The 26520-nt window shown below is 37.0% G+C and overlaps 1 protein-coding gene across 2 annotated transcripts in view; it reads right to left on the reverse strand.

The window, feature by feature from the left end:
- Positions 1 to 24277, reverse strand: part of LOC116348990 (optomotor-blind protein) — an 83121-nt gene extending 58844 nt beyond the window's left edge. For both annotated transcript variants that reach the window (XM_031780238.1, XM_031780237.1), the window contains exons 1-2: positions 23103 to 24277; positions 22225 to 22612 (exon numbers count right to left, since the gene is read on the reverse strand). In XM_031780238.1, coding sequence (XP_031636098.1) covers positions 22225 to 22612; positions 23103 to 23265 — 551 coding nt within the window. In that variant the 5' untranslated portion in view covers positions 23266 to 24277. The remainder of the gene's footprint in view (positions 1 to 22224; positions 22613 to 23102) is intronic.
- Between the last annotated feature and the right edge of the window lie 2243 nt (positions 24278 to 26520).

A 26520-nucleotide genomic window follows, 5' to 3' on the forward strand; every position in this document is an offset into this window, starting at 1 on the left:
TATTCGATGTTGAATTCCAAAGAAAGTAAATCGATTGGGTTTTGTGCGCGAAGATTTCTAATCGTTTATTTTCAGTTCCTTCTCATTGCATATTCTTGGTTTTTGTCGAAGAGCTCCAGTGGTGTGTTATCGTCCGAAAAAACTATATATAAACGTCTTCTTTTTTGTGTGTGACGAGGAATCATATTAACTTGATGATAGGGTTTTTTATTCTCTCTTCTCTCTCTCTCTCTCACTTGTTTTGTGTGTTTCGATAATTGGTTAGATATTTTATAAGCACAATTCGTGTGCAACACACGAACGAAACGAATATGAAAAAAAAACACACACAAAGCGAATGAATGTGTGTGGAAAAACGACGAAACTTGTTCCGATTTTGGTTTGTTTTATTTCGGTGTCTGCTGCTTGTTAGAGCCCGTTTAGTTGTGTAAATATTGTTATATGACCATAATCGAATCGGTTGCTGTTCATTGTCGATTCTTCTTCTTTTATTCTCTCTCTCTCTCTCTCGCTCTCGCTCTCTCTCTATCTCTTGCTCCTCTCTTTTGTTGGTCACTGCTGCTGTTGCTGTGCGTTTTTATTTCGGTGGTTTGTCGACAACGCACTCAGGCCAATTTATTTGGTATGTTGTCGTGTTTTTTTCTCTCTCATTCGTTTGGAACTCAAAACGAATCGGTTCACATGCCATTCAGAACCAGTCAATGAAAGAATGAAAATTAATGTCGAATACAACAAGAAAATCAGAAGAGAAAAGACGACAACAATGAGATGGATTGATGCCTTCCTTTGTGAAGACGCACATAGAAGGCTTATTGAGCCAAGGCTCCCGGGCTCATCATTCAAATCATCAAATAAATTCGTTTCATTTGATCAAAAGTTCAACCACTGACGCGACGCGACACACAGTCATGTTCAATTGACAAAAAAAGTAGCTTTGGAACATTTGTTTTTTTTCGGTCCGGAGGAAATTCAAGACCCAAATCGACATTCAAATATATAAAGAGAAATTGAGCCAAAATTGATATTGTCATTGCTGAAGTCTTGATGAATTTGAAATCGGTCGGAATCGAAGTCGTTGGAATCAAAGCAGTCGAAATCGAAGAAAGTCAAAAACGAATTAAAATCCAAAACCGAATTCAAAATCAAGACCTTGTTGAATCTTTAATTCCAATTAAAAACTTCGTAGCGTCCATCATCAAAATTGAATTGATCGTCAAATGTGAAAATTTTGAAATGAATATATTCAAAAACTTGAATTTCAAATCGAATTTTGTTTATTCTTTCATTTGTAGCACGATCGATTTGATTTATCGCATGACATTACATCAATGTGGCGCTTAATGTTCTATAATAACCGGTAGCGCATCGCGCGTTATTGATAATATGAAATTTGATCGATTATGACCGAACGCCAGGCCATTTTGGATTGAATTACTCGGCTGTCGACTCTTCTTGTTTTTTTAGATCGGGGTCATTTCGGGTCGACATGTGTACTGAAAACTCAAGACTCGTTCAAACATTCGTTGCAAAATTCAACCGAAAACTTGCTTGGAAAACGCATAAAAATGCACCAAACATCGACTTGTTTGTTTTTCTGTCTTGTGATGATAATGATGATGATGGATGTCGTGTAAGATTCAACAAAACATGATATAAAAATGTTAATAATGTGCAGTGAGCGACGCGTTCGCACTTTAATTCGTATCATCATGGGTTTTTTTATATCTGTATGTGTGTGTGAGATTTACACCAGTTCTTTTCAGTTATGCACAACACACAGCGCATCTTGGGCATCCACCAAATTCAATTTTTTCGTTTCGTTCGAAATAAAACCAAAAGTGTCTGCAATTCATCCATTGTCAATGCGAATAACTGCATGTGTGTGTGTGAGCTTCTCAAAAGTACCATAAATTATCTTCAATTTTCGATGGTATTTTTGCTGATGCTGCAGCATATAATTGACTTGGTGTGTAATTGGAAGCTGGAGAGATGCTCGCTTGCTTGCTTGAATTTGCTGCAGCAACGAAGGAGGAAATGGCATTTTGTTGAATCCATTAGCGTCAATTTTCCAAAATAAGCGTGTGACTTGAACAATGCGATGGCACATCATAAAAAACAACATTGAATTGCTCACGCCATCTCTGCCAAATCCGAAATGAAATTCTATGCAATTTTTTTGCTTGTTTGGAAAAAAACGACAGAAAACATATATCGTAATAATAAATTTGGTTATTGTTCGAAAAATGAGAGCGAGGGAGAGAAAGATGGAAAAAGGACACACAAAACACATACAATGCTGAATGCATCGATCGAAATGTTGCAGCAGTGAAGAAAGACGAAGACTCCTTTTCTCTTTATCTTTCCTTCTCTTTTTCACTGTCTCTCTCTGCCTCATCTCTCTCTATCTGTCTCCCTCACTTTTCTCTCCTCTCTCTCCTTCTTTCTCATTCTACTCGTGTTTCTTTCGAAAGACAGAAAAGATGCGAACTCACAAAAGACCATACCAAAGACGTTCCGATCGTGGAAAAAAACCTCTAACCAAAAAACAATTTGCAAACAACGTGCGATCGCGCCGCCGATCAATAAAAGACCGAAAGAGACACGAACTCCATTCTCTGGCTCTATCCAACTGCTATGCACAAAACATCCGCGGGTTAAAAGCCGAACATGAACATTTGTGTGCATCAAAATGCAGGTCCGAGCTAGCTAGCGTAAAAAGGACGACTCAATGCGAAGAGGTCAATGCGAAATGTGTAGAAAGAGAGAAAAGAACAAAAACAACAACACAAAGGTTGAATATGAACGCGAAAAAACGAAGAATAAGAGGAAGCGAAGCCTGCAAAACGAACAATCAACACTAAATCTTTTGGCAAGATCAACAAGGCGCCAGCAATAACTACTCTACACTCGTTTTGCGCTTGTTTACATAACGATTTCATTGCCCGTGTCTTCATTCGTGCCTCTTTTCAGTGTTCTCGTTCGTTCGGTTCGTTTTCGTCTGCTGCATTTTTTCTTATGCGCTTTTCTTCTGCTGCAGCAGCACAAATCTTTTTCTCTTTTTTTTTCGTTTATTTTTTCAATCGTTCGGCACATTGTTGAGAGGTTTGAATTGAGTGTCTCATATCTTGTTAAGGATACACATCGACAACATATTTTATGTTGTATTCATCATTTTCTGAGCTGAACGTGCGTTTCGTACCAACAAAAATCAACGGCGCTGGGCATCGACGGGTGAGAAAAACCGAATTCTTTTTCTCATTCGAAAACCACAGCGCAAAGGAAACGGTGATACAATGGGCAACACAAGTCGCAACATTGTTGATTTTTGCATTAGATTTTTTTTTTCGCTCTCTTGTATTCGTTTCATATTTACAACCGAAAAAAAAACCAGAGAGACGCGCGCGCACACGATATCATTTTATCGTTTGACCTTTTTCCATGCTGGTGGCTCGCCGAAAAAACATACATACAACCATCGCGAGCAATTAATTTTGCTGTTTAAAACAACACACGTTTGTCTGTCTGAGCGTTTTGATTTCTTTCTTCGGTCTCTTCTGAGAATCTGGCCGCGCTATGCTCTGGCATTTTTCAGACGAAACATTTCGACAATTCTCGAGTGTGTTTTTTTCGTTTTGTCTTTGAAAACTTTGGCTACGATCGAAACCAATGCAAATAGTTTCAATTTATCCGTCTTTTGTGTCACTCGATGGAACATTCAAAGGGAATACATCATCACTATGTCGCCACCGTGTGCAATTTAAAACAATAGTCGCCGAGTGGAGTAGCATTTTTTTTCGCTCTATCTCTCTGTCTGTGTACAAATATATTATTACCATTTATTGATCTATATTTTTCGAGACTGAAAGTGCACGATTGCATTCAATTGTTTGCTTTTTTTTTGTGCTGCATTTTGAACAAGCGCTGGCGCTTTATTGCATTTCGCGATATTGCTTTGCATTGATTTTACATTTATGTTCGGTTCGACTTGGTTGATGATGATTTAAGCTTTGCTGCTCTTCAGCTATGTTACTACGGTTCAGAAGAGAGGGAGAACGAATGGAAGAAAATCCATCGTGATGCATGCAATTCGTTTGTTTTCAGTGGTTTTTAACAAGACGGACCTCACAAACAGCGGCCGAACGTAGAACGATCTCTTATGCTACGTCAAATGTCTAGTCAATAGCGGGAATCTTTGCTAACGACACACGGTTATGTGCATAAAACGTGATGATGCACTTGCATTTACAATCGAATCGACAAACGTTGTTCGTTGAAAATCCAACACAAACGAACAGAATATTGAAAGAAACAAACACACAAAACAAAATATTCGTATTGCTTTCGGCTTTTTTGCTCTTTGCCTGCACTTTTCAATCGATCGACTGTGTGTTGCAGCAGCAGCAGCGCACTCGCGCGCAAACATGCGAGAATATAAAACAAACCATCTGAATTTATGACTTGAATTCGGACGATTTATTTGCAACAACATCAGCAACAGCAGCATCAGGAGCGCCGGACGACAAACGGCAACCAAAAGACAAGGAGAGAGAGGAAAGGAGAGGATGAATGTGAAATCGATGAGGAAGGAGTGCGAGAGACAAACAGAGAAAGAGAGAAGGAGCGAGAGAAAAAGGCAAGACGATCGCCGTCCAAAATGAAATGTGATTAGAAAGAGGAAAAAGGGCGGAAAAGGGAGTTTGAAATCCAAAACGAATGAGTAAGACAGGGTCAAGTCAAGGGACGCCATCAAACTAACAAAGAGGGAATGAGAAATCGTTTTTCGAATTTCGAGAGCCGAAAAAAAACGAGATTGAGCTAAACATAAGTGAAAAAGCATCCGAAACAACACAAAAACACACATTTTCTCAATGCACGTACGAAAAAAAAAGTGTGTGCTGAAAACAATAGATTCTTCAATTGCTTGACAAGCGCGACAGCATCGTGTATGCACCACAATGTCCATCGATCGCATAACGAATGAATGAATTTTGTGGCCGAGCGACCGTCAACGGCGACGTTACTTGTAAAGTCTTGTATACACTGTGTTGATCGAACACTGTGTGGGAATGCATCGATCTTTTTCTCATCCAGAGATCAGATGAAAATAAAGAGGCAAATGAGCATTGCAGTGCAGCTAATAGGGTTTGAAGGCATTTGGAAAAGGAATGAGCTCAGAAAACGGATTTAATGATGGACTTAATCTGATTTTCTCGTTTATGATTTGGCGCCATGTAAATACGTTCTACGTGTCACAATCACATGCACCACTTTGTGTATGTGTGTGTGTGTGTGTATCCATGGCCAATTTTCTCTTCAACGTCATCGCGCTGCATGCACTTCATCGTTCTTTTCCTTGTTTAGTTGGATCTTTTTTTTTAGCCCTGGAGGATTTGTGCGCTTTTGTTCGAAACAGATTAAAACATAAATTATCTCGTTTTCAAGTATCGCATACTTGTCTGTTCTGAGTTCGCGCTGCAAGAGTAGGAGAAAGAGAGATAGAAGCACATTTCGTGCAGTACACTACAGTGCACATTACCCATTTTGGCTGTTTATATCCTGTCATCAAATGATCATAATATTTGTTTTTGTGGCAGACCTTCATACCTCGGAACGCTCATCATAATTATAGCCTGTTTTGCAGATTTATTGAACGGCTATACGGCGTGTGTGTGTGTGTGAGAGAGAGTGAGTGTGTTTGCACCGTGCAGTTTGTGTTGTTTTTGCTTTAAATTAACTCGTTTGTCTTATGTTGTCAGCAAACGAACGAGCCAACGAACGAAGTCGAGAGCTGAGAGGCGATCGCCGGATCATATTAATTGATATATTTGTTTAAGAACCTTTCCGGAGCCCACTTTACAAAATTGATTTATATCAACGAGACAATCATATCATAACTCAAAACATTTGCAGCGCTTTTTTTGCACTCACACACATTGGAGTTTTGGCGAGTTTTTCGCGTTAATTTTTTTGCAGGTTTTTATTGACGACTTTGCAAAGTTGAAGTGTTTTTTTTTTTTTTAGTTTTGAAGTGTCGTTTTAAGCGTTCTTCTTCCTTTTAACTGGAAATGTGTTCGGAGTAGTTGAGTTTTTTTGGACGATCCTTCGTTTCAATGGAAAAATACAAAGATTTTGAGCTTTATCACTTTTCAATGAGAAAGTTAGAGGGCAGCAAAAGACAAAAAAAGATAGAAAGAGACAGAAAGAGCCAGAAAAGGACAAAAAGAGGCAGAAAGAGACAGAACGCTTTAGATCAGAGAGTGAGAGACACATTTAAAAAAAGACACTTCGATCGACTTGTTTTGTGCGTTTCACACTTTATATCTTCACAAATAAACAGTCTTCACAAACTGCATTTTTAATTTTTTTTTTCGGCCAAAGATCGCGATTTAGTAAAAACTCCAAGCTCAAAGTTCGATATTTTGATAGACTCACTTCAAAAATCAATCAATCTCACGCAAGAGCAGATGGTTACGTGTAAATTTATTAAACAAATTAAATCGAAATCGCAAATAAAAACCCAACTGTAAATGATTCGTCGTCGTATTCGGTCGTTTGGTTTTTTTTTTGGGTTGGTTTTTGTTTCGCCTTGTTTTTGCACAATAAATACAACTCACAAAACTGAGGAACGTGTTTATTTATGCTCGTGCAGTAAAAAAAAAGAACGACGTTGAGGCATTAAATAATAATATCTGAAAAGTGGAGAAAATAATCTTTTTGGCGTCTGGTGCACAAACTAACAACAACAACAGAACCAACAATCGACACAAAAGAGCGAGAAAAAAAACGATGATGATGACGACGACGATGGTAAATTGCAACAATGCGATGCAATGAAATGATTTCAAAGTGGTAGGTCATTTCGCAAAATAATTATGGGGGTCGCATGGAATCAAGTGTTCGTTCGATGCATTCATATAATAATCATTTGCACACACAACACTCTGGTTATAACGGAGTTATGTGCGCTACACACAGACACAAACGACTAAATCAATTGTTGGATCTCTTCTCTTTTTTTTATATGGCTGAACGGCCGAAGGTGCAACTCACAGAATGCGAAGAAGAGAGGAGAGAGAAAAACGAGCCACGTAAATATGGTATCACGGCTACAGCAGCAGGCAGAAACATATAACATGTGTTCATCACAATATGCACAAACACACAACACGTAATAATAATATAGTGTTTTTTTTTTCGGACTCTACACTCTTTGGCTCTCTTTTGCTCGCATAATCATCATTTATAGCTGTATAATTTTCTATACAAACAGAGAGCAAAAGAACCAATTCGAAAACCAAATAAGAATCGCTCGTGATGATGGCCAAAACGACGGTTGTTGGTGCATTTTTTTCGTTCGACTTGAGAATCTTTGGATGTGTTTTTTTTTCTTGAGTGTCTGCATCGAACATCCATCGACACGGCGTTTGAGTCGTTAAAATCCAATTTTCAAGAGAGTATTTAATTCGCCTTTTGTTTGGCTTTGTATCGTTCCAAAAAAAATTTGGACCAGGCAATTTGCATTTCGCACAGAATGTTCGCACCTCATTTTCTTTCGGCCCACCACAAAATTGACGCACGATTTTTTTTTCTCTCGAATAGCCACCAATTTTCGGATAAATCATATTCGACTCGCTTTTGTCTTGAATCATAAGCGATATCTTTTCGTATTATGCGAGAAAAAAACTACCTGTGCAATTTTTGCGCTCAAATGAGCTGGTGCCATTTTTATCAGATGTATTTCATGGCTCAAGGTGCTCATCTCTTCTTAATCACCATTATACTTTTTAGGCTCGCAAAACACTTTATATCTCCGTTAAAATCTTCTTTTTCTCACATTCAACATTTCGAAATTACTGAATTTAACGAGGATTCCGTGCAAAACGACGAAAAATTGATAAAAATCACCTGAATTTATATCGAGACATATGCAACTAATAAGCCGAAAAATACACGAGATGTGAAAGTGATTGATTCAGCGCAGAAAGTGAGAAAAAATCGAAAATTAGCGAAAAATGATGGTCGTTTGATAAAACGTTATAAATGGACCCAACAAAATTGAGTCATTTAACTAGAAAATTTGCAATGATCGACGTGCCGCGATTACAATTGACCCGAGTTGACTCAAGTGGCTCTTGGTTAATTTAAATCGATTGAAGTGCTTTGGATTCGTTTTCGAATACCATACATGGATACGAAGAAGATGCAAAATAACAAAACGACTGTAACAAGATGCCAAAAAAAAAACACTCAAAGTGGTCCTTTAGACAAAGCGACTGGTTTCATTGACATGATCCCTTGAACCTCTTCGTTCAGAGAACTCATGTGATTCAATCGAGACGGCCATTTAACTTTTTTGTCTCATTTTTGTTAAATCATTTAACCGTGTCATTTCTTGATTTATCAGACTGTATCAATTCCAAATGTCTCCAATCGATCAATTAGCTGTGCATTCAAGTACAACATTTCGTTTACTTCGACAAAAATCGACAAATTTTTTATCGAAATGCTCCGATCAGTGCATATCAAATACATTTGTCATTTAATAATGAAATTATGTGACTTTTTTTTCTTTCTTCGATAAGAGTGTGAGAGTAACGAAGAAGAAAGAGTGAAAAAACTGAACAAAATTTGTTTTATAGTTGACAGGATGACAATAAAATAACAGGAAGAAAACATGGGTCTTTTTACAGCTTAGAACAGAAAAAAATGCTGCGAGCAGAAATGGTTCTAAAACTATTCGAGAGACAGAAAGGGAGAGAGAGCTGGAGACAGAGAGAGACAAAGAAAAAGAGAGAAATGGCGTTGGGTGCAAATAAGAAAGCGAGATAGCTGATGATGATCATCAATCAAATTGTTCAGCCTTATGTCGTTGGCGCATATGTAGCCCATGGGCTGTCAGTTTTATAATGCAATTTAAAATTTATTATTTTATTGAGAGAGTCCCTCGATCTAACGATATGACGGTTCAGCAATTGTGTTAACCAGTTATATTGTCTCCTTTTTAAATTAGATGGATTTCTGCATTCCGAAAAAAACCAAACACGCACCGGAACTTAGAAGTGGTGGTAAAACATTTTTTTTTTTTGCAAAAAGTGACTGTCGTGTGATGGGCGAATAGATGTTGTTGTATTCAGGTGTTGGTTGCAACACTTTTCGCTTGGTTTGATTGAAGAAAAAGGGACTCAACTAAATAGAAACCACACAAATGCTCGGTTCGTCAAAGGTTGCCATGAAATGGTATGCCGTGCGCAAGGAAATGAGCAATGTATTTGATAGAGAGAATGTGGCCTTTTGTCTAGAGACGAAGCTGTTGTGGTTTTACTGGTGTATGTTCATCGATGTAAGCGTGACAGGTGTTTGACTGCAACCGAAAATGCAAACGACAGAGACAGAAACTTGAAATAGGACATGCAAACCTAAATAACAAAACGCACACAACAGAAGCGTATACATTAGCCATTATACCATTATTAGATATATCAACAAGTCATATGCTTTCATCCGCACATTTTTTTTTCTTCTAATTTTCATCGTCTTCATTATCCGGCCGAAAAAACGCATGTTCACGAACAGAGAAACAACCTAATATCATATAAAATATTAATTTCCATAAATGGTGTTCATTAGTTTACGAGTTGTTTTGTAAACGATGGTGCGCTTCGTCATTCCTGGATGTGCGTGTCTGTGTGTGGAAAAAATGTTGCCCCGAAATGATCGAACGAGTGTGGAATCGACCGAAAAATGCAATTTAGTTTCGAGTAATTTTGAAACCATTTGAAATCGAGCAAGCCACCACCGAAAATTGAGATGACACACTAAACGACCTTATTAATGTTCTTTATAATCAATACAATCTTTTTTTCGTTTTTTTTTCTCCTTTGCTTCATCGTCCAAATTGTATTATAATTTCGATTTGAATTGTGTAACAAATATTTAGCGTTTCAATTAAAACTCGTCGTTTTTCAGTTTTACTTTTTATTATTATTTTGAGTCGTCTCTTTTACTGTCGAAAATATATCCAAAGATCCCGAATGTGAGCACACGTAAATTAATTGCCATCCGCAATGAATAATGTTCACCTGGTTTAATTGGTGCTTCGTTTGCGTGTGCCTTGTGTGTTCTCTCTCATTCTTGTTTCTTCAAGTCGATTTGTTTTAATCAGGGGTATCGATGGCTATAGGTAGGCCAAATGTATTACAGTTGTGTGTTTATACTAAATGCTTGTAATAAATTGATAATGTAAGGTCAATTCGTCAAGAGAATGTAACTACTTCTTGATCGTTTGTTTTGCCTCGTTTTCATTTACTATCATCGTTCTTCTGGTTTTCATTCTCTATTCGCATTCTCATTTTCTCTCTATTCGCCGCATTTTTCTACGTGTTAGTTTGATTTCTTCTTCGGTTGTTCTTCGTTGGTGTACTAAAACTTGTAATTGTCAAGTGCGCGCGCCTTTGCCTACCGTTGCCCATTAAAATTCTGTCGAAGATGATGATGATGATTTTGAAATGGAACGAACAGTAATGAAGCCACTTAATTTATAATTTCGTTGGAATACATTTTAATTAGACGCTGGCGATGATACTACATCAAAATTGATTCTTTTTTTTCGAAACCAACACACAACTCGGGGTTTTGGGTACTCGATATTACCATTGCTAATTGAATTTCAGGGATGAATCGTCGTCATGGAAACAAAGAATATGAACATTCAGACTGGATTACACCATTGAATCTCGATTTTGAGTGTGCTATAAGTGATGTTTTGCTATCTTCGATTATTTTGCAATACGGATTTAGTGTGGGAAATTCTTCTCATTTGAAATGGACCATAAGTAATGGTTTATCCGATTTTATAATACGATTTAAAGGATTTTTCCCTTTCTTTCGAGGAAAAATTGAGTAAACATAGATTTTCCGACTTTTTCCGTGGAAATTGATAAAAAACAGTAGACGTTCATAATAATACCTTCACCTTTGGATAATTGACGATTTAATTGAGCCTATAGATGCAATTTAATAGACTACATGTCTATCACAAAAGTATGGCGTAGCCTTTCAAGGGCAGTTTTTGTTCGATGAAATGTTTGTTTATCAAAAACATACAAAAAATTGATGAAGAAACTGAAAAAAATTGGAGGAGAAAATCCAATTAAAAAAAAGCGATTACTTCTTGAAGAGATAATTTCATTCCGAAAATGATACTCTTTTCGATTTAAATATTTATGCAAGGTTCATGACGTCATCTTTTTCAATTAATTCGAGGCTTCTTTTTACCGTTTTTCCTCCAGAACCCAAAATTCAAAAGACCACCAAATAATTGTGTGAACGATGTTTAAATCGTTGTTTTTAATGCGATGAGATCGATAGAATCAGAATGTGATCGTTTGACAAGTCTTTTGAGCGTCTCATTGATATGCGTGGAATATGAAAAAAAAAAATGTATATAATTTTTTTATGATAAAATTATTATAAACGAACCGAAGAGAAAAAAAACACTGAATTGATGTGAATATTATAGTGCGAGTGGTTCTCTTTCATGGCACGTATTACCGCGTTCAATGTGTGTTAATGTGATGATTGGTGTTTTAAGTTGTTTGATATGGTGCTCGTGGTGCGCTAGAATAATCGGTATGAAAATGTAAATTTTGTATGATGTGTGAGTGTGTGTGCGTGTGGTGTAATCAGTTTTGCGTTGTATGGCCGCGTGCGAATGATAGATCTTGAATGCAAAAGTTAAGAACCTTCAACCTGTGGGTGCGTGTCTGTGTATGGTTCGGCATTTAACACGATCGATTGGAATATGATTAAAACGAAATGAAACCTGAGCGAATGAATCAAAACTGAGCGCACACAAAACTCGAATGAAATTAAATATGTATGAATATTGTTTATGGTTTTAATCGAATTAAAAACATGAACGAATGAAGAGAGAATGAATTTAAACACAGAGAAAAAAGAATTGGTATTCCAAAGGCGGACAAAAACACGTTAACGACATCTCGCGCGTTCGGTGTTCTCTGTACATACAGGCGACTACACAAGCAAATGGAGTGTCGTTCGCTGGTCAAAGCTAGGTGTTTGAAAAAAATCGGCGTGCAAATCGCGGTGTATTTGGTGGAGAAAAAAAAGCGAAGCGGAAATTGAGAGTCTAACATCAATTACCAACTATTACTTGAGATTAATATAATCTTTAGTAAAACACAGATAAAAAAAAAGATTCTCTCGCGCTTCACTGACATTAAAAATACTCGGTGCGACGCGGCGGTGTGCATGTTAAATTGTGAATTTATGAATTTTGATGATGAGCCTAACAGTGAAAAGCAAACAAAACAACAAAAAAGAGAACATTGTAACAACGAACTGGGAATACATAAAAATATTACATTTTATTGAATTACACTGTCGCTCCATCTCATTTACGCCGTAGGTCTCTTGGCCGCCTTTCCGTAACAAACCATTTGAATTTACGATTTCGTTTTCATTCGCACTCTTGCGCTCATTGACGACGATATGTCGTCGTGTATTTCATTCAATTTTCATTCCCATCATTTTAGTATGTTCCATACACACAACATGTGCAATGTTCATTAAAAAAAAAATGAATAAAACGACGGAGTATATGCTGTTTCGTGTTACGATGAGAACATTTGTTTGTATTTGCCATATGATTTGTATACGTATTGAGAAAGAGAGGAAAGAAAAATTATGTTTTTTACACCATTCTCGAACACGCAATTTTTAATAACCGACAATGCATATCAATTTCGATAACCAGACATTGCGATACCAAATTACCGCGGATGACCGGACCTCTTCCGATAGGGTTTTTTTTGTGTTTTTTCTCGATCATTTGAATAGAAGGGTATTGAATTGTTTGGAGAGGGTATATGGGTTTTTCGACTACGGATCGAATAAAAGTAATAGAAAAAGTAACATTTTTAGTACTTTCTACTTTAAACTTCGAAAAATTGAAGTTTTTGGATGAGGACTCCAAACGCTGTACAGAAAGATCTTGTTCAAAAAATGGACTTTAAAGGTAGAAAAATATTCTATAGACAGAATGTGTCCCTAAAATGGATCCAACTAACTTTTACAAGAAACTTCCAATAGAAACTATTTCTAATGAACCGTCATTCGAAACAACCCCAAAAAATCCATTTAAAAAAAGTTTTCAATTCAAAAGGACCTGAAAAGATTTCAAATGTCAGAAGCACTTACACCGAAGATTAAAAAAATAGTAAGAAATTATCTTTATTTTATATTGAATTAGCCGTAAAACTGCGTCTTAAAATCCAAACTTAACCAGTTAAGAACAGAAATCTTTCAGAACAACGAAAACAACAATCATTTGTTCTCAATGTTTCATGCATAATAAACAAATTGTATTTCCTCATCGTAAATACGTTACAAAAGCGATAAAACAAAGAAAAACGCTTCAACTCGTCTCCAATTCAAAAATCGAAATAAATGTTTATTCGGCGCTTCAAAAAAAAAAAAAACACATCGGCGACCTCATCGTCCATTCGAAAAGTGCTAAGGCGACAATGGGGCCCACCAGTGGATCGTAGCCACATGATTAGTTATGCGATGCATATCATGTTTTAACGACGCACTTCCAATAAAATTTTGACGCAATCAATTTTTTATTAGGTTTATTATTACAAACAAGGAGCTCAGCGTAGAGCAATTAAAATTTTCTAAAACTAAAAACGAAACGAAACAAAAATCGCTGCCCAAAACCATCGAGAGAAAGAACAAAGGCAACGAGCGGGCATATTTATTTAAATTGATCAAATAATTCATTGAGTATTGCTCGTTAATTTTCCCATTGCCCATTAAAATCGTCTATGTAAGGTGTATGGACAGTTTCTATGTAAAATAGACGGAGCCACACGGATCGATTTTTTTGTTTTCTCATATATTCAAAACGGAACTAAATGCACGTCCGCTAAATTTTCACTATGACATCAAAGGGGTCCGGCGCTTTAATGACTAATTACGAAATTAAAACATGTTTCAAAGCATTAGCGCACATCTTCCTCACTCTCTCTGTTTGTGAGTGTTTTTATTCTGTTACGTCTTGGGTCGAAAAATTCATTTTGAAGAATGAATGTGTTTCACAGAGCGTCATCGTGACATTCGCCTTGGCCACACAATGCATCTTCAACTAGTTTTTTATTGTTGTTGTTTATTGTGTTTCGAGTGCGAAAATCTCGTCTCTTTTTTTGTGTGTTGCAGCACGCAAATGTCTTCGCGCTCCTCAAAGTGTAAAACAACACATCTTCAAAGTCATTGCAGACACCTCACAATTATAATCTCTACTAGCGCAGCAACAACAACGCCAAGCAATATGCTAGGGCAATCGACACAATTTATTCTTTGTGTGTTAACAGCCGCCGCTCGCGCGCGCGCATTTTTTTTCGCTTTCGCACAGAATTTTGTCTTTTGTTTGTTTGATATATTGGATGTGTGTATGTGTACAGGAATATATATACAAAGGATCTTGACGTGAACGAAAGAAAGAGTGAGCACGAAGTGAATTGAAAGAATGAGCGTACGGATGGCTCAAGATGACAAGCGACAATATTTTTTTTTTTCAAATCGCAATTCCTTTTTAGCTACCCCACAAAAACCATTTTTACGTCATTCAACACTAACACATATACACAATTGTGCGCTCACCAGAGAGAAAGAGAGAGCGCAGCGCGCACACGCTCACAAAAATATCGGGCGCGAGTAATGAGCAAAAGGGTTCTCGAAGAATATGTATAGTAAATCGGTAACGCCAAATGCAATAGACACGTTTCAAAATTATTACGTGTGCAATCAACGGCATCCGTTCACTACTACCACCACTACTACTACTACTGTTGAGGCTGCTGCTGCTACTTGCGCCGTTTCATTGCACACAAATACACATTCAGTATTTTTTTTGCTGCCTCTGTACTCTTTTCAATTTTTGTGCTCAACTCTTGCCGCTTTTGTACACGGCGAAAAGCGATTTTTCTTTTGTGGAACACTTTCAATTCACTTCTCGCCAAATGCAGAACACAACCAAAGAATGAGAGATGATGGTGGCTGCGGCAAACAACAACAGCATCAGCAGCAGCGACAGAAGCTGGTGTTCATAAACACATTCATATTTGCGCGCGAATCAAGCACACATTTCTATATGGATATATGAATAATCAAATGCAGTGCTAAAACCGAGAAGTACACTAAAGTGCCTACTTCATTCACGCGAACGAACTGGTTGACTGGTTGAAAAATAATGCAGAGAGTTTCATAATAAAACGGGATGCGATTTTTGTCGACGACAATCGATAGTTTTGTATGTGAGCATGAAAGGTACAGGAATTTCTGCGACAAGCAAATGCAGTCGCGAATGGCAAACGGAAATGGTTGATTTATGGATGAATAGAAAATTCAAATGGCATTTCTCTAAATGGAGTTTGTTTGGAAAATTTATTCGAAGGAAGTTGTTTGCATCATCATTTGAAACAATATTATTTTCCATACGTATGGATACACATACTTCTGGCGACTCCCATTCCAATTCGAATCCAATTAATGCCCAAAATTTTCCTATTCGAGGCCTTTGAATCGAATCAAATTCGACATTTTAAGAGTCGAGAAAAAGAAAACCGCTTTTCTCTTCGAAGAAAGGTGAGAAAATTCGCCTTTTTAACGCGTTTTTTCCTCGATTTCTGTAGCCCACACTGAGTGTGCGGCCACTTATCGCCTGCTTTGCATTCGGATTGAAAAAAAAAGGCGAAGGAAAAATTCTGTATGATTATAACACCATTCGGCTCTGTAGGCGAACGCTTATCCGCCACGTCTGCAGGGAAAATACCAATTCTTATTTTTTTTTTTTCCTTTTATGAGAATAATCTCGATGAAAAGCGCGAGCATACACATTCTTCAGCTGTTTAGTAATGTACACATATCGAAACGGAACTGGATGGCTTGAAATCATTATCAACGCTCTTTTTTCTCTTTCGGTCTCTCTAGCTCTCTGTCTAACTTCCTTTCGCTCCTTCACTCCCTCTCGCTCTCTCACTCTCGTTTTCACTCCCTATCGATGTAATGAATAAATTACCGGTGGCACCGTGCGCTCCTTTTGCATTGTTATTGCTGCATGCGCGAGCGTTCATCAATTCGACTGAATAAAACAAAAGCGCAAAAACGAGCACAATTACGCACCACATATATGCAAATAAATGATTAAGCTGAATTGGCTTTCGATCAGGCGATGAGTGGGAAAAAAGCATCCGTTTTCGATCAGGTTCGCCGTCAAACTGGTGTGATGTTATCATTTTCAATGAAATTCTTTCATTTCTTTATTAATAAATCGTTTCTCATTAATTTTCACCATTTTTATGGCATAATACGGTCCTGTTTAAACCGAAGAAGAAAAAAAAACACATTCATTTGTTTTCCCATTCGTTGCATTGCGCCATTGTCGTTCACACTCAGTGTGTTTTTTTTTCAGCACATGCTTTCAGCGGTGTTCGCACGAAAAAAACGCAACGAAGCGAGAATTAAGTGGCGATAAGGTGTCTTGTTTTCAACATTAATGATAAAATAATTATGGAATGATGGATGTAATGCATATATAAAAGAGAGTGAAGGATTTTTTTTATTCATTCATTGCACTTGAAGCGCTGATAAGGCGAAATGGAATATGATTTTTTTCACTTCGAACACACACACACCAACCCATCAATTTATATGTGCAATAATCATCGACACACTGTATTTTCAATTCTTTCGATGTAACTGCGCCTGTTTCGTTCTCTCCGTATCTCATCAGTCAAGCCTGTCTCATTTGCTCTTTCAATATTTTTCAAATGCGATGCGAAAATACGCGCACATTTTAACAGCTGCTAGCTTTACTAATTGCCGCATTTAATTCATTGCAAATTGATTGATGTTTAGATGAGATTTTACGGTGCGCTTCAGCAACAGCAACGATGACTACCAAAGCGATGTTGGTCATTTCACTTTGGTTTTTGATGGATTTTTGCTGTTGCTGAATAATTTGCATGACACACAGCATTTCGAACTCACACGAACTGCACCGTGCAATATGTATGCAATGTCTTTTCATTCGACATAATTCACCTTGCGGTTGAATTGTTGCCCATACGCTGGCGACATTCCATCGGAATTTCCATGTCGTAATGTATTTTCTTTTCATAATGGAATCTTTTTTTTTCTTCTTCTATTTTATTACAGGCGGGTTTTGTCTTCAAATTTGCGTGTGTTCCATCAATCGTTTTGTGACGATGGGCGTATTCGAAGACATCAAACGTTTCATTTTTCGTTTGACCCGAAGAGGAACTGAACTTTTCAACCGAATTATGGTCAAAACTTTACTTCAAAACAATTTCTGGTAGAAAAAATCAAGCTTAAAAAAAAAGCATTCTAATATTTCTTCAAATATTTCGACAAAAAAAAAACGTTCCTTCAATGATTGCATATTTTTAAGTCATCATTTGTCCGTTTTGGATTGAAATCGTGTTACATAAATAATTGATTGCATCAAATGTGACACATGACAACAACAACAAGCTGAAGAAGAAGAGAAAAAAACTAACGGCGGAAGCGAAATGTGCGGGGCAAACTTTCTAAAAATGCAAACATTGTGTGTTATTTTGTCGTTGTCAATGTTGAAAAAAAAAACCAACAACTATTATTAAATCGATTGATTGAACCCGATCATTATTTGGAAACAATTCGATGGTTTTTCGAACGGCACCCATTCGTATAACGAACGACATTGCATTTTGATATGAAACATATAAATTGTGCGAAATCGAGTCGGAGAAATCGAAATACAAATTACATTCGATGAATTTTTTAATGTTTTTGATAGTCAGAGTTATAAATCATTTGTGCGACGGCAGCAACAGCCACCGTATAAATCTCATCCGAAGCATTTACATAAACACATGTTTGTCACAATATTTTTTTTTTTATTTTCGTTGTACAGATTGAGTGCAGCGATTTGCACGCAAAGTGACGAATGGTGGATGTTCGTCGTGCACATTTGTTTTGAATTCTTCAATTTTTTTTCTTCTTTATGACCGCAATTAATTTTGATTTAAAATTCCGAATGGGATGATGAGAGGGATCGGGAGAGAAGACGAAAACGAGCAAGTGACAGAAAGAGGCAGCGAGGGAATGAGGGTCAAAGAGAAGGCGAGAGGGAACTAGGCCTAGAAAAAGAGATAGAGTGAGAGAAAGAGAAGAGGTGAAAAGAGCAAAGTCCACAAAATGTAGTGAACGAGTAAGAGACATCGAAAAGGAGCAAGCACTCAAATGAGTGACAAAAATCTGCTGGCACTTAATCGGCCCTATTATTCTTTATTTTTCCGGCGAACAATCTCGGCAAAAGACTGACAATTGTGGTGGCGTACTTGTTCTAATTAAAACACATGCATTGCAACTTTGATTAATTCTAATTAATCGAAATTATATAATTAATCAGTGCAATCGACACAGCGGCTGCAATTGTTATAACAACGTTGCTGTTGAATATAAATAATGCGCGTTTGTTTTATCTCCCGTCACTATTTCTCGCTCTTTTCCTCATTCAACATGCTGTCACTTCTCTGTTGCATCGTTTGCGTCTGACTGATTCTTGAATCAAAAGTGAATAAAGTCGAATTAATTCAGCTTTGTTAAAACAATTAAGGCGATGTGTGCGCTTGAAAGAAAAAAAACGGCTGTTTCACGCATTTACGAGACTCAAACAAACACCCGTTTTGCAAAACCAGCAGCAACATTTTTTTTTCTCTCGCTGCACTAAAATTCACATCATGAACTGATGAATGTTCACTTAATCGCATCGTAATCATGTGAGCGAATGAAAAAAAGCAGCCCAACTCGCACAACCATGGACCGTTTATTAAACAAAATAAATTCTAACACTCGCCCATTCATTTTTACACACGCAAACACCCAATTTTCGTTCTCTGTCTCTATCATTGCACACTTCGTGCTCGCCGATTAAATTGAATCGTGTAATTTAATTCAGCGCAGCTACCGACTTTTGCCAATTGATGATTTGCACACACACACCGACTCGAACTCATGTGAAAACCAACAAATTTTTATATGTAAACACGAAAAGTTTCTTCATGAAAATGCCCGACTAAATCCACTTCGGTGAATGAAAATGTTTTTATATGCTCATTTTTCAACACCTACGTATTTCAGAACCAAATACACTCGATTTGATTCGATCAACAAAAATTGCGTCACAAACACAAATAAAAATTCAATGAAAAATTTAATTCAGTCGTCGCTAGAGTGATTGATGTCGAGAGTCGAAATGTTATGTGCGATGAGAATTTCTCAAGAAATCATTAAGTTGACATTTGATGACGGTTTTTTTCGCCATCAGACCAAAACATCCTTCGAATCAAAACATTCACTTTTTCCCATCGATTTTTTGATACAATTTTAAAATAATAAAAAAACGGATGTCTATTCACGGTTATAAAACGCAATTTTTTCCCATTGAACGCAACGACGTGGAATATTTTGAGATTTTTTTTTTTTTTTTTTTTTTTCATAAAAAGAAAACTCGTCTCGGAAACAGTTTTTTCTTTCCTCAAGCGATCTTCTTCACCATCGCACAAAATGGCAAAAGTAGTAAATTTCTTAAATGACAAATGGCAAAAATGTCAAGTTCTTTTATCTCTTTCTCTTTTTATATTGCGTGTGTGTGCTTTTTGTTCGCTTGGGCATTGTTTTTATTATCGGTTTGAAATAAAAATGACGAACGGAACAAAGTGATAAAAATGGAGCTGATAATCGTTTCTATGAAAACACCACCACCGCCGCCAAGACAGTAATGTGTTCAATATGTATCGTCCAAGTCGATTGTAGTAATTATGTGTGTGTACTGTATATTGAGTGTTGAGTTGCTCTTAAAAAAAGAGAGCGACAGACATGCAGAAGTGTGTTCAATATAATAAATAAATTAAAACATTGAATATTATATGTGAGTGCTGGCTAAAAACGGACTGCAGAGAAAAGAGTTCCGAGACTGAGTGAGTGCATCATGTAAGAAATTTATGTATTATGAAAATTATTATTGAGCATAAATCATTCGGTTCGGGTTGGCGACAGTTTTCCCGGTTGGCTGTGTTTTTTTTTCGTTGTTTCATGTTTGGCGCTGTGTCACACCATTTCTTGTCCCATCGAACCGGGTGACGAACACATCGAAATTTATGGCAATATCGAGTTTTGCGTTCGATGGTCGTATAAAAACATGATGCGATCGATTGCTTCGCGACTCGCAATTCACCATTCAATTTTGAAATTAAGTGATTAAATGCGAACAACATATACACGGAATTACTTTATTAATCAACAACACAAAGATTGGTGGCATATAGCTGCAACGGTGCGACTGCAAACGGTTCGGCTTCTATGTGAATGCCTCTAATAAATTTTCGAAATACGCGACACCGTTTGGGCTTTGTGCACGGAGTGTGAGTTGAATGGAGCCAGCAATTTATTAGACCGATTAACCAACCAAAAATGGATCCGAAAGAGGCGGCCACTCATGTCGCGATTTTCACTGAACACCAAATCGATTTAAATGAAAAACTTTTTCTTGATGTACACGTGCATATTATCCTTGATAGTCAAGAAACCACGGAGGGAAATTTAATTTTTTGATTTTGTCACAAAAATTGGCTGAAGCTAGTCATATTTGCAGGGAAAAAACCATCGCAAAATCCATTTATAATTGGATTGTCATACATTTTTTTCGGTGCAGTTTGCGTGGCACTTTGATTTTGTGTCGGATTCTTTGCAGGAGGAAGAGCCACAAATAGACTCATTTCAATTTGTTTTTAACATCAAACGCGACACTTTTTTTATTCTTCTATGCCACTCTGTGTAAGGTTCGTATTTTAGATTATTTTCAGTGAGCAAACGACAATGATAATTGATTGGCATTGCTCGTGCTTGTTTATTTTTCATGTCATAGCATTGAGAGACGACTTTATATATAAATTGGTTGGTTTGAACTGTGTGCATTCGTGTGACGTTGGTTGGTTTTTTCATTCGTAAAATCAATTTAACAATCGTGTTTATTGAACACGAAATTTCGCTCAATCATTCGCTATCACAAACCATTTAATTCGATGCAATCAGATTACAATGTTCAATGCGATTAGAGAAACTAAACGAATTTCGGTATGTTTGTGTTGTTTTTTTTTTTTGCATGTTCGTTCATTTTAACGACGAAAAAATTGTCGTGCAACAAATTCAATCGAAATGACAAAATTAACCGAATTGATTGTGAATTACAGTTTTGTTCAGGCGGAATTAATGTAATTTTCATCAAAATGTAGATTCCGTCGCCGATTTGTTGCGCTTTCGAATGCACTCGACTCTCACGTGAGATACATTTTGCTTCTTTTTTTTTCAATTTTCATGCGAATCAATTTGCAATTTTTTTGTTTAGGCACACACTACTTCTTGTCACACACACCAAAAATATTGCTACTCGCACCAGGTCTGACTATGTACACACATTGGGGCGTTTCTATGTAATCGTGCGCAAAATGCCGTCGGTAAATTTTTTTTTCCATTGCACACGCGAACAGTTGATGTAAATTTATACGGCGAGATACGATGTATTTTTGAATGAATTGTTTTTTCTTGGAAATATTATTGCCGATAGAAAACACTGGAACAGATATTGGCTGATTTTTTGTGGCTGTTGATTTGAAGGATTTTCGGATATTTCTACGTCTTTTCGTGGCTCATTTTGAGATATTGCGAAATTTTATTTTTATTAACTGATTTTTGTACGGCGCACAATTAAATAGGTTCAAGAATAAATGCCATCAAATGCGAAAAAAATTGAATATAAATAGTCAGGATTTAAAGTTAATTTCCATAAATCGTACTAAACCTTTCTGTATCGAATTGAAGTCATTAATGAGATCAAATAAATATTTTTATCATTTTTCTGTCGAATTGTTCTCGAATTCGATTTACGAGAGATGTTCATTAATTTTTTTCCATTTCGTCGAATAATTGCGTTTAATTCCGGAGAAGTTGAAAATATGTTTTTTTTTTTTTCATGTCTGTCGCCAATGATCACTTTGTAACACTTTGTTATTTGTTTATTTTCACACCGAAGTTTTGCACTTTAAAAAAAAAACCATCAAATAAAAATGTGTCAACACTAACCTGCCACTTTTCGTGATCACCATTTCTGTGCCGAGTTTGTGGAATTTTTCCCAGAGTTCTTTGCCTTCGAGTGTGACTTTTGGATCGTCAACAACGCCATCGTCTTCGGGTTGTAGCGCTCGTAATGGTCGCATTGGATGCAATTGATGGGCAGCAACGGATGCAAGAACAACATCTTCGGCAGTTGTGTATGGTGTGCCAAGTTGTAAATGTGGATGATGTGGATGTGGAGGCAATTTTGGTAACAATGCACCGGGATACAAATGCGGATGATGTCCGGTCGGTGAACTGGCCAAAGCGGCCAAAGCGGCCGCTTGAAAATATGGTTGATGCGGATGATTCAATGCTGGATTTGGATTTTGTTGTGGACTACACGCCGAATTTGAAGCTGCATTCACCCGAAATAAAAAAAAAAAACACATGAAAATACACGGAAAAAATAATTTTGGATTAATCGAATGTTGTGTTGTTTTAAGTGTTTTCGTCTATTGAACTTTTATTGGGTGCTAAAATTTCAAATGCATGAAATTCGAAACCGAGGAATTCGAAAGAAAAACAACAAATGCTTCGTTCAAAGTCCATTAGTTCACGTTTTCAGCAAGTGACATTTTGGCAGTGCCGCCTTTGATTGGAAGTGTAATATTTTTTTATTCAAGATCGAAATAATTCAATCAATTCACTGCATTGATCTGAAATTAATTCGTTCCTTTTTTTGTTTATTTTTGTTTGTTGATTTTATGGTGTCCGTGTTATTGAAAAGTTCAATGACGAAAGCATTCGATAAAGGCAAAATTATTTCACTCTCGGATATTTTCACATATTTTTTTGGCTCTCACTTTTCTCTCGTTACCGAGAGACAGAGAGAGAGATCGCTGTACCTGTGTTGGATGAGTTGACGGAACCAGGAGCTCCATTGCCAGCCGTCAAAAGTGATGACACACTGAAATCAGTTGGTCTGGGTAGCTGCAGGAATGGATGCATTGACATTCCTTTTGCAGACTTAATGTCGTCCGTTTGTAATTCTTGAATATCGTATCTCATTACAACATGCGTACATCAACAGTCAACAACTAATTCAGTGTTCGCGCAACAAAATGTTTACTCTTTTTCTCACTTTCTGTAAATCGTCAGTTAAATTTTGCGTTTATTGAAATTTCTCGCTTGTTTTTCGATCACTATGTTCAAAAATCTACACTCACTCAACTGATAATCTTTCGTTCTATTTTGCGAGATGCTTTTTGTCAATTTTTTTTTCACAATTTTTTTCGTTGAACGACGTTTTTTACAAATTTTCTTCAATTTTTGTTGTTTTCAATTGAAATTTAATCATAAAATGCTCGTCGTTTTTAACTGTCAACTTTCAATCGGTCATTTCTTCAATTATTTTTCATCAATATATTTCTTCTAAACTTCTCAATGATTGGACTTGCCACCGGATAATTGTTTCCAAAAAAAAATTGCACAAACTTTGATGTAAAAAAATATTCTTTCCTTATTTCCACTCTTTCTCTCGTCAATAAAATCTTTCGTTTAAATTCACCGAAAAAGGGCACAAAAAATGCTCACTTGGTTTCAATTTTTCACTGAAATGTTATCAATTGGTAACTGCATAATTGCACCGAATTCGGTCCCAAAATTTTTTTTTTGCACAATTTATTCCCGAAAAATCACCGTAAAAAATCCATTAAAACGGTCCATCGATAATTGTGTGGTATATATAAAATCGTGGCCGTGGCTTTGAAAAATTCTTTTCCACAAAAATTTATCGAATATTAATGTCGAAGTCTAATAAGAAAGCTTCGGAAAATCTTATGAGTGTTTTTTTACAGTTCGTGGTCGTTGTTGTTCTTCTCGTCGACTGAATGTGATTCAAAGCCAGAACGAAGAAAAAAAACACACATCGAATTGGTTTTGTAAAGCGTGTGATGTGAATTGAAAAAAACGCCGAGCTGTGTTCAATATGTATACCGTTTTTAATACACAACAACAACAAAAAAATAAATAAATATTAAAACACGCCACACACCAAAAAATGTTTTACGTTAACTTCACGCCGGTCGCATACAGACTGTTTTGGTGTTGTAAATACACGATGAAGAAAAGCCAAAACCGTATGAGTGTTAAACGACGACAACGACGACCGATGACACAATATACACAACAAACAAAAGTGTGACGGGCGAAAAGAGAATACAACACACGGTGTGTGTGGAACAAATACATAGCATTTGCACACAGCGCAAAGAGTAAGGAGAATGATGAAGAGTAAAAAGCGACCAAAAGAATGAATAGAAAGACACGAACAAAACACACAGAAAGAATAAAAAAAAGTGGCAGCAGCAACGGCTTATGCACACTAAATACAATCACACGCACACAATCAAACGATATGAAAAAGAGAAAAAGGGAGATAGAGAGAGAAACAGGCGTGCAAGCGTCGTAATTGTTAAGTGATCCATCAAACACACAAACACATGCAAGCAAATTCATTGTTCGGATTTGTGTGCGAGCGAGTAAGCGCGCGCGCTACCAACACATACCATTTTGATCCGGTATGATTGTGAGTGTCGACGACGACGCTAGCACAGACACGGTACTCGAAGTGGCTGCTGTCGCTGCTTCTATTACATTTTTTGTCTTGTTCTCTCTCTGTCTCCAGTTTGCTTTATATAATCAGCGCTATAAATACATAACACACATATGTATACGGTGTGAAAAGATATGGGAAGAGATTGAATGCGAGGAAGAATACAAAAAAAAAACAACAACAACAACAATCGAGAACATCGTTGAGAAGCGCGTATAGGAACGGCTTTTTAACAATGTTGGTGCTGTGTGTATGTGCGAGATAGACGTGTTTGGTGTGGCAATGGATTGTGTGTGAAGTAACTCATACCATATGCATCATTATTGAACTACGTACGCGAGATACAGAGATGCGCGCATCACACAGAATATGAACTCAGCTAACGTGATGATTTTGTCGGTTTTGCATCGCACCCAGTACGTTCCTTTTTGCCTTTTTTTTAACGCACACACACTCTTGCTCTCTCTCGCTTCCTTCTTATCCCTGTCATTTGTTCGTTTGCGCTCTAGCTTTTTGCTCTTCACAAAATAGTTTTCTGCACTATATTGTCGCCTGATTGCTCATCTCTCCATAGAAGAAGTGAAAAAAATGCTCATTTTTGCAGCAAATCGAATGGAATGAGTAGCAAAAAGCAAACTTCATTTCTCTCTCTCGTTTTATTCTATTTTCTATCGCAATTTTATTTTAAATTCTCTATCGTTTTTTTTTTACATTGTCATGTTTTTCTTCGTCTCACATTTAACGCTACTGCCATCCTTCTTTTGCTACGAAAAATTGGCAACGTTTTTTTTTTCACTCGATGCGTGTCTGTGTGCATTGTGTTGATTTTTATATTTGCACAAAAAATATGTGCGTTTTTTTCTGTTTCTGATCTTCATTGTATCTGCAATTGATGCAATATTGATGATGGCGAAGCGAATAAGGTGCGAGGATTGGACTCACTCATTCACTCTCTCCCTTTCTCTCTCGTTCTCTGCTGATTGGGTTATATTATTATTATTGGGCGCGTTCGTTCTTTTTATTACTTTCTGCCAGCAAAAACGGATGAGTTTTTTTTCTTTTCTGTTGTATGCCATGATCTTTTTTTGTTTGCACAAATGGTTTATTTTCGCGCGCGCTATTTATAGTTTTGTGCAAATTGTATAGTGTGCACGAGGGAATATGACACCCTGACTCACAGTTTCTCTCTCTTTCTCTCTCTCTCTCTCTTTCTGTATATCGTTTAAAATGCCATAGACCAGACTTAAAACACCACACACATCGCTGCTTTTATAGCCAGACATTAAAAGCGTTTGCACAAATAGTGAGAGTGGTGAGTGCAGCGCGGTAGCAGCTGCCAATCGTTAGAATATAAAACTATATGGCTCTGTGTACCACATCCTCGCCAAGTTTTTGTGTGAGTTTCGTCAGCTCTTCAACACTATATCTGCTCTTAACACTCTCTCTTTCTCTCTCTTGCCGGTGCAGAAGGAGCTTGTGGTGCTGCAAAAAAGGCGAGTTGCACACTTCACGGACGGAACTTTTAAGTCGATTATGCTCCAACAGCTCGTAGTGATAATGATTTTCCTACATGCATTTTTTCGCACAGTAACGGGGGGGAAAATCTTCCGTATTTAAAAAAAACACGGAATTTTCAGTGGCTTGAAAAATTCGCCAAACGCCGTGTGCACATGTGTGTGTACGGGTGTTTATGTATGGCGGTGACGAAA

The sequence above is a fragment of the Contarinia nasturtii genome, unplaced genomic scaffold, assembly GCF_009176525.2.
Source record: "Contarinia nasturtii isolate CC-2019 unplaced genomic scaffold, AAFC_CNas_1.1 Cnas_scaffold_2739, whole genome shotgun sequence".
Classification (NCBI taxonomy): Eukaryota; Metazoa; Arthropoda; class Insecta; order Diptera; family Cecidomyiidae; genus Contarinia; species Contarinia nasturtii.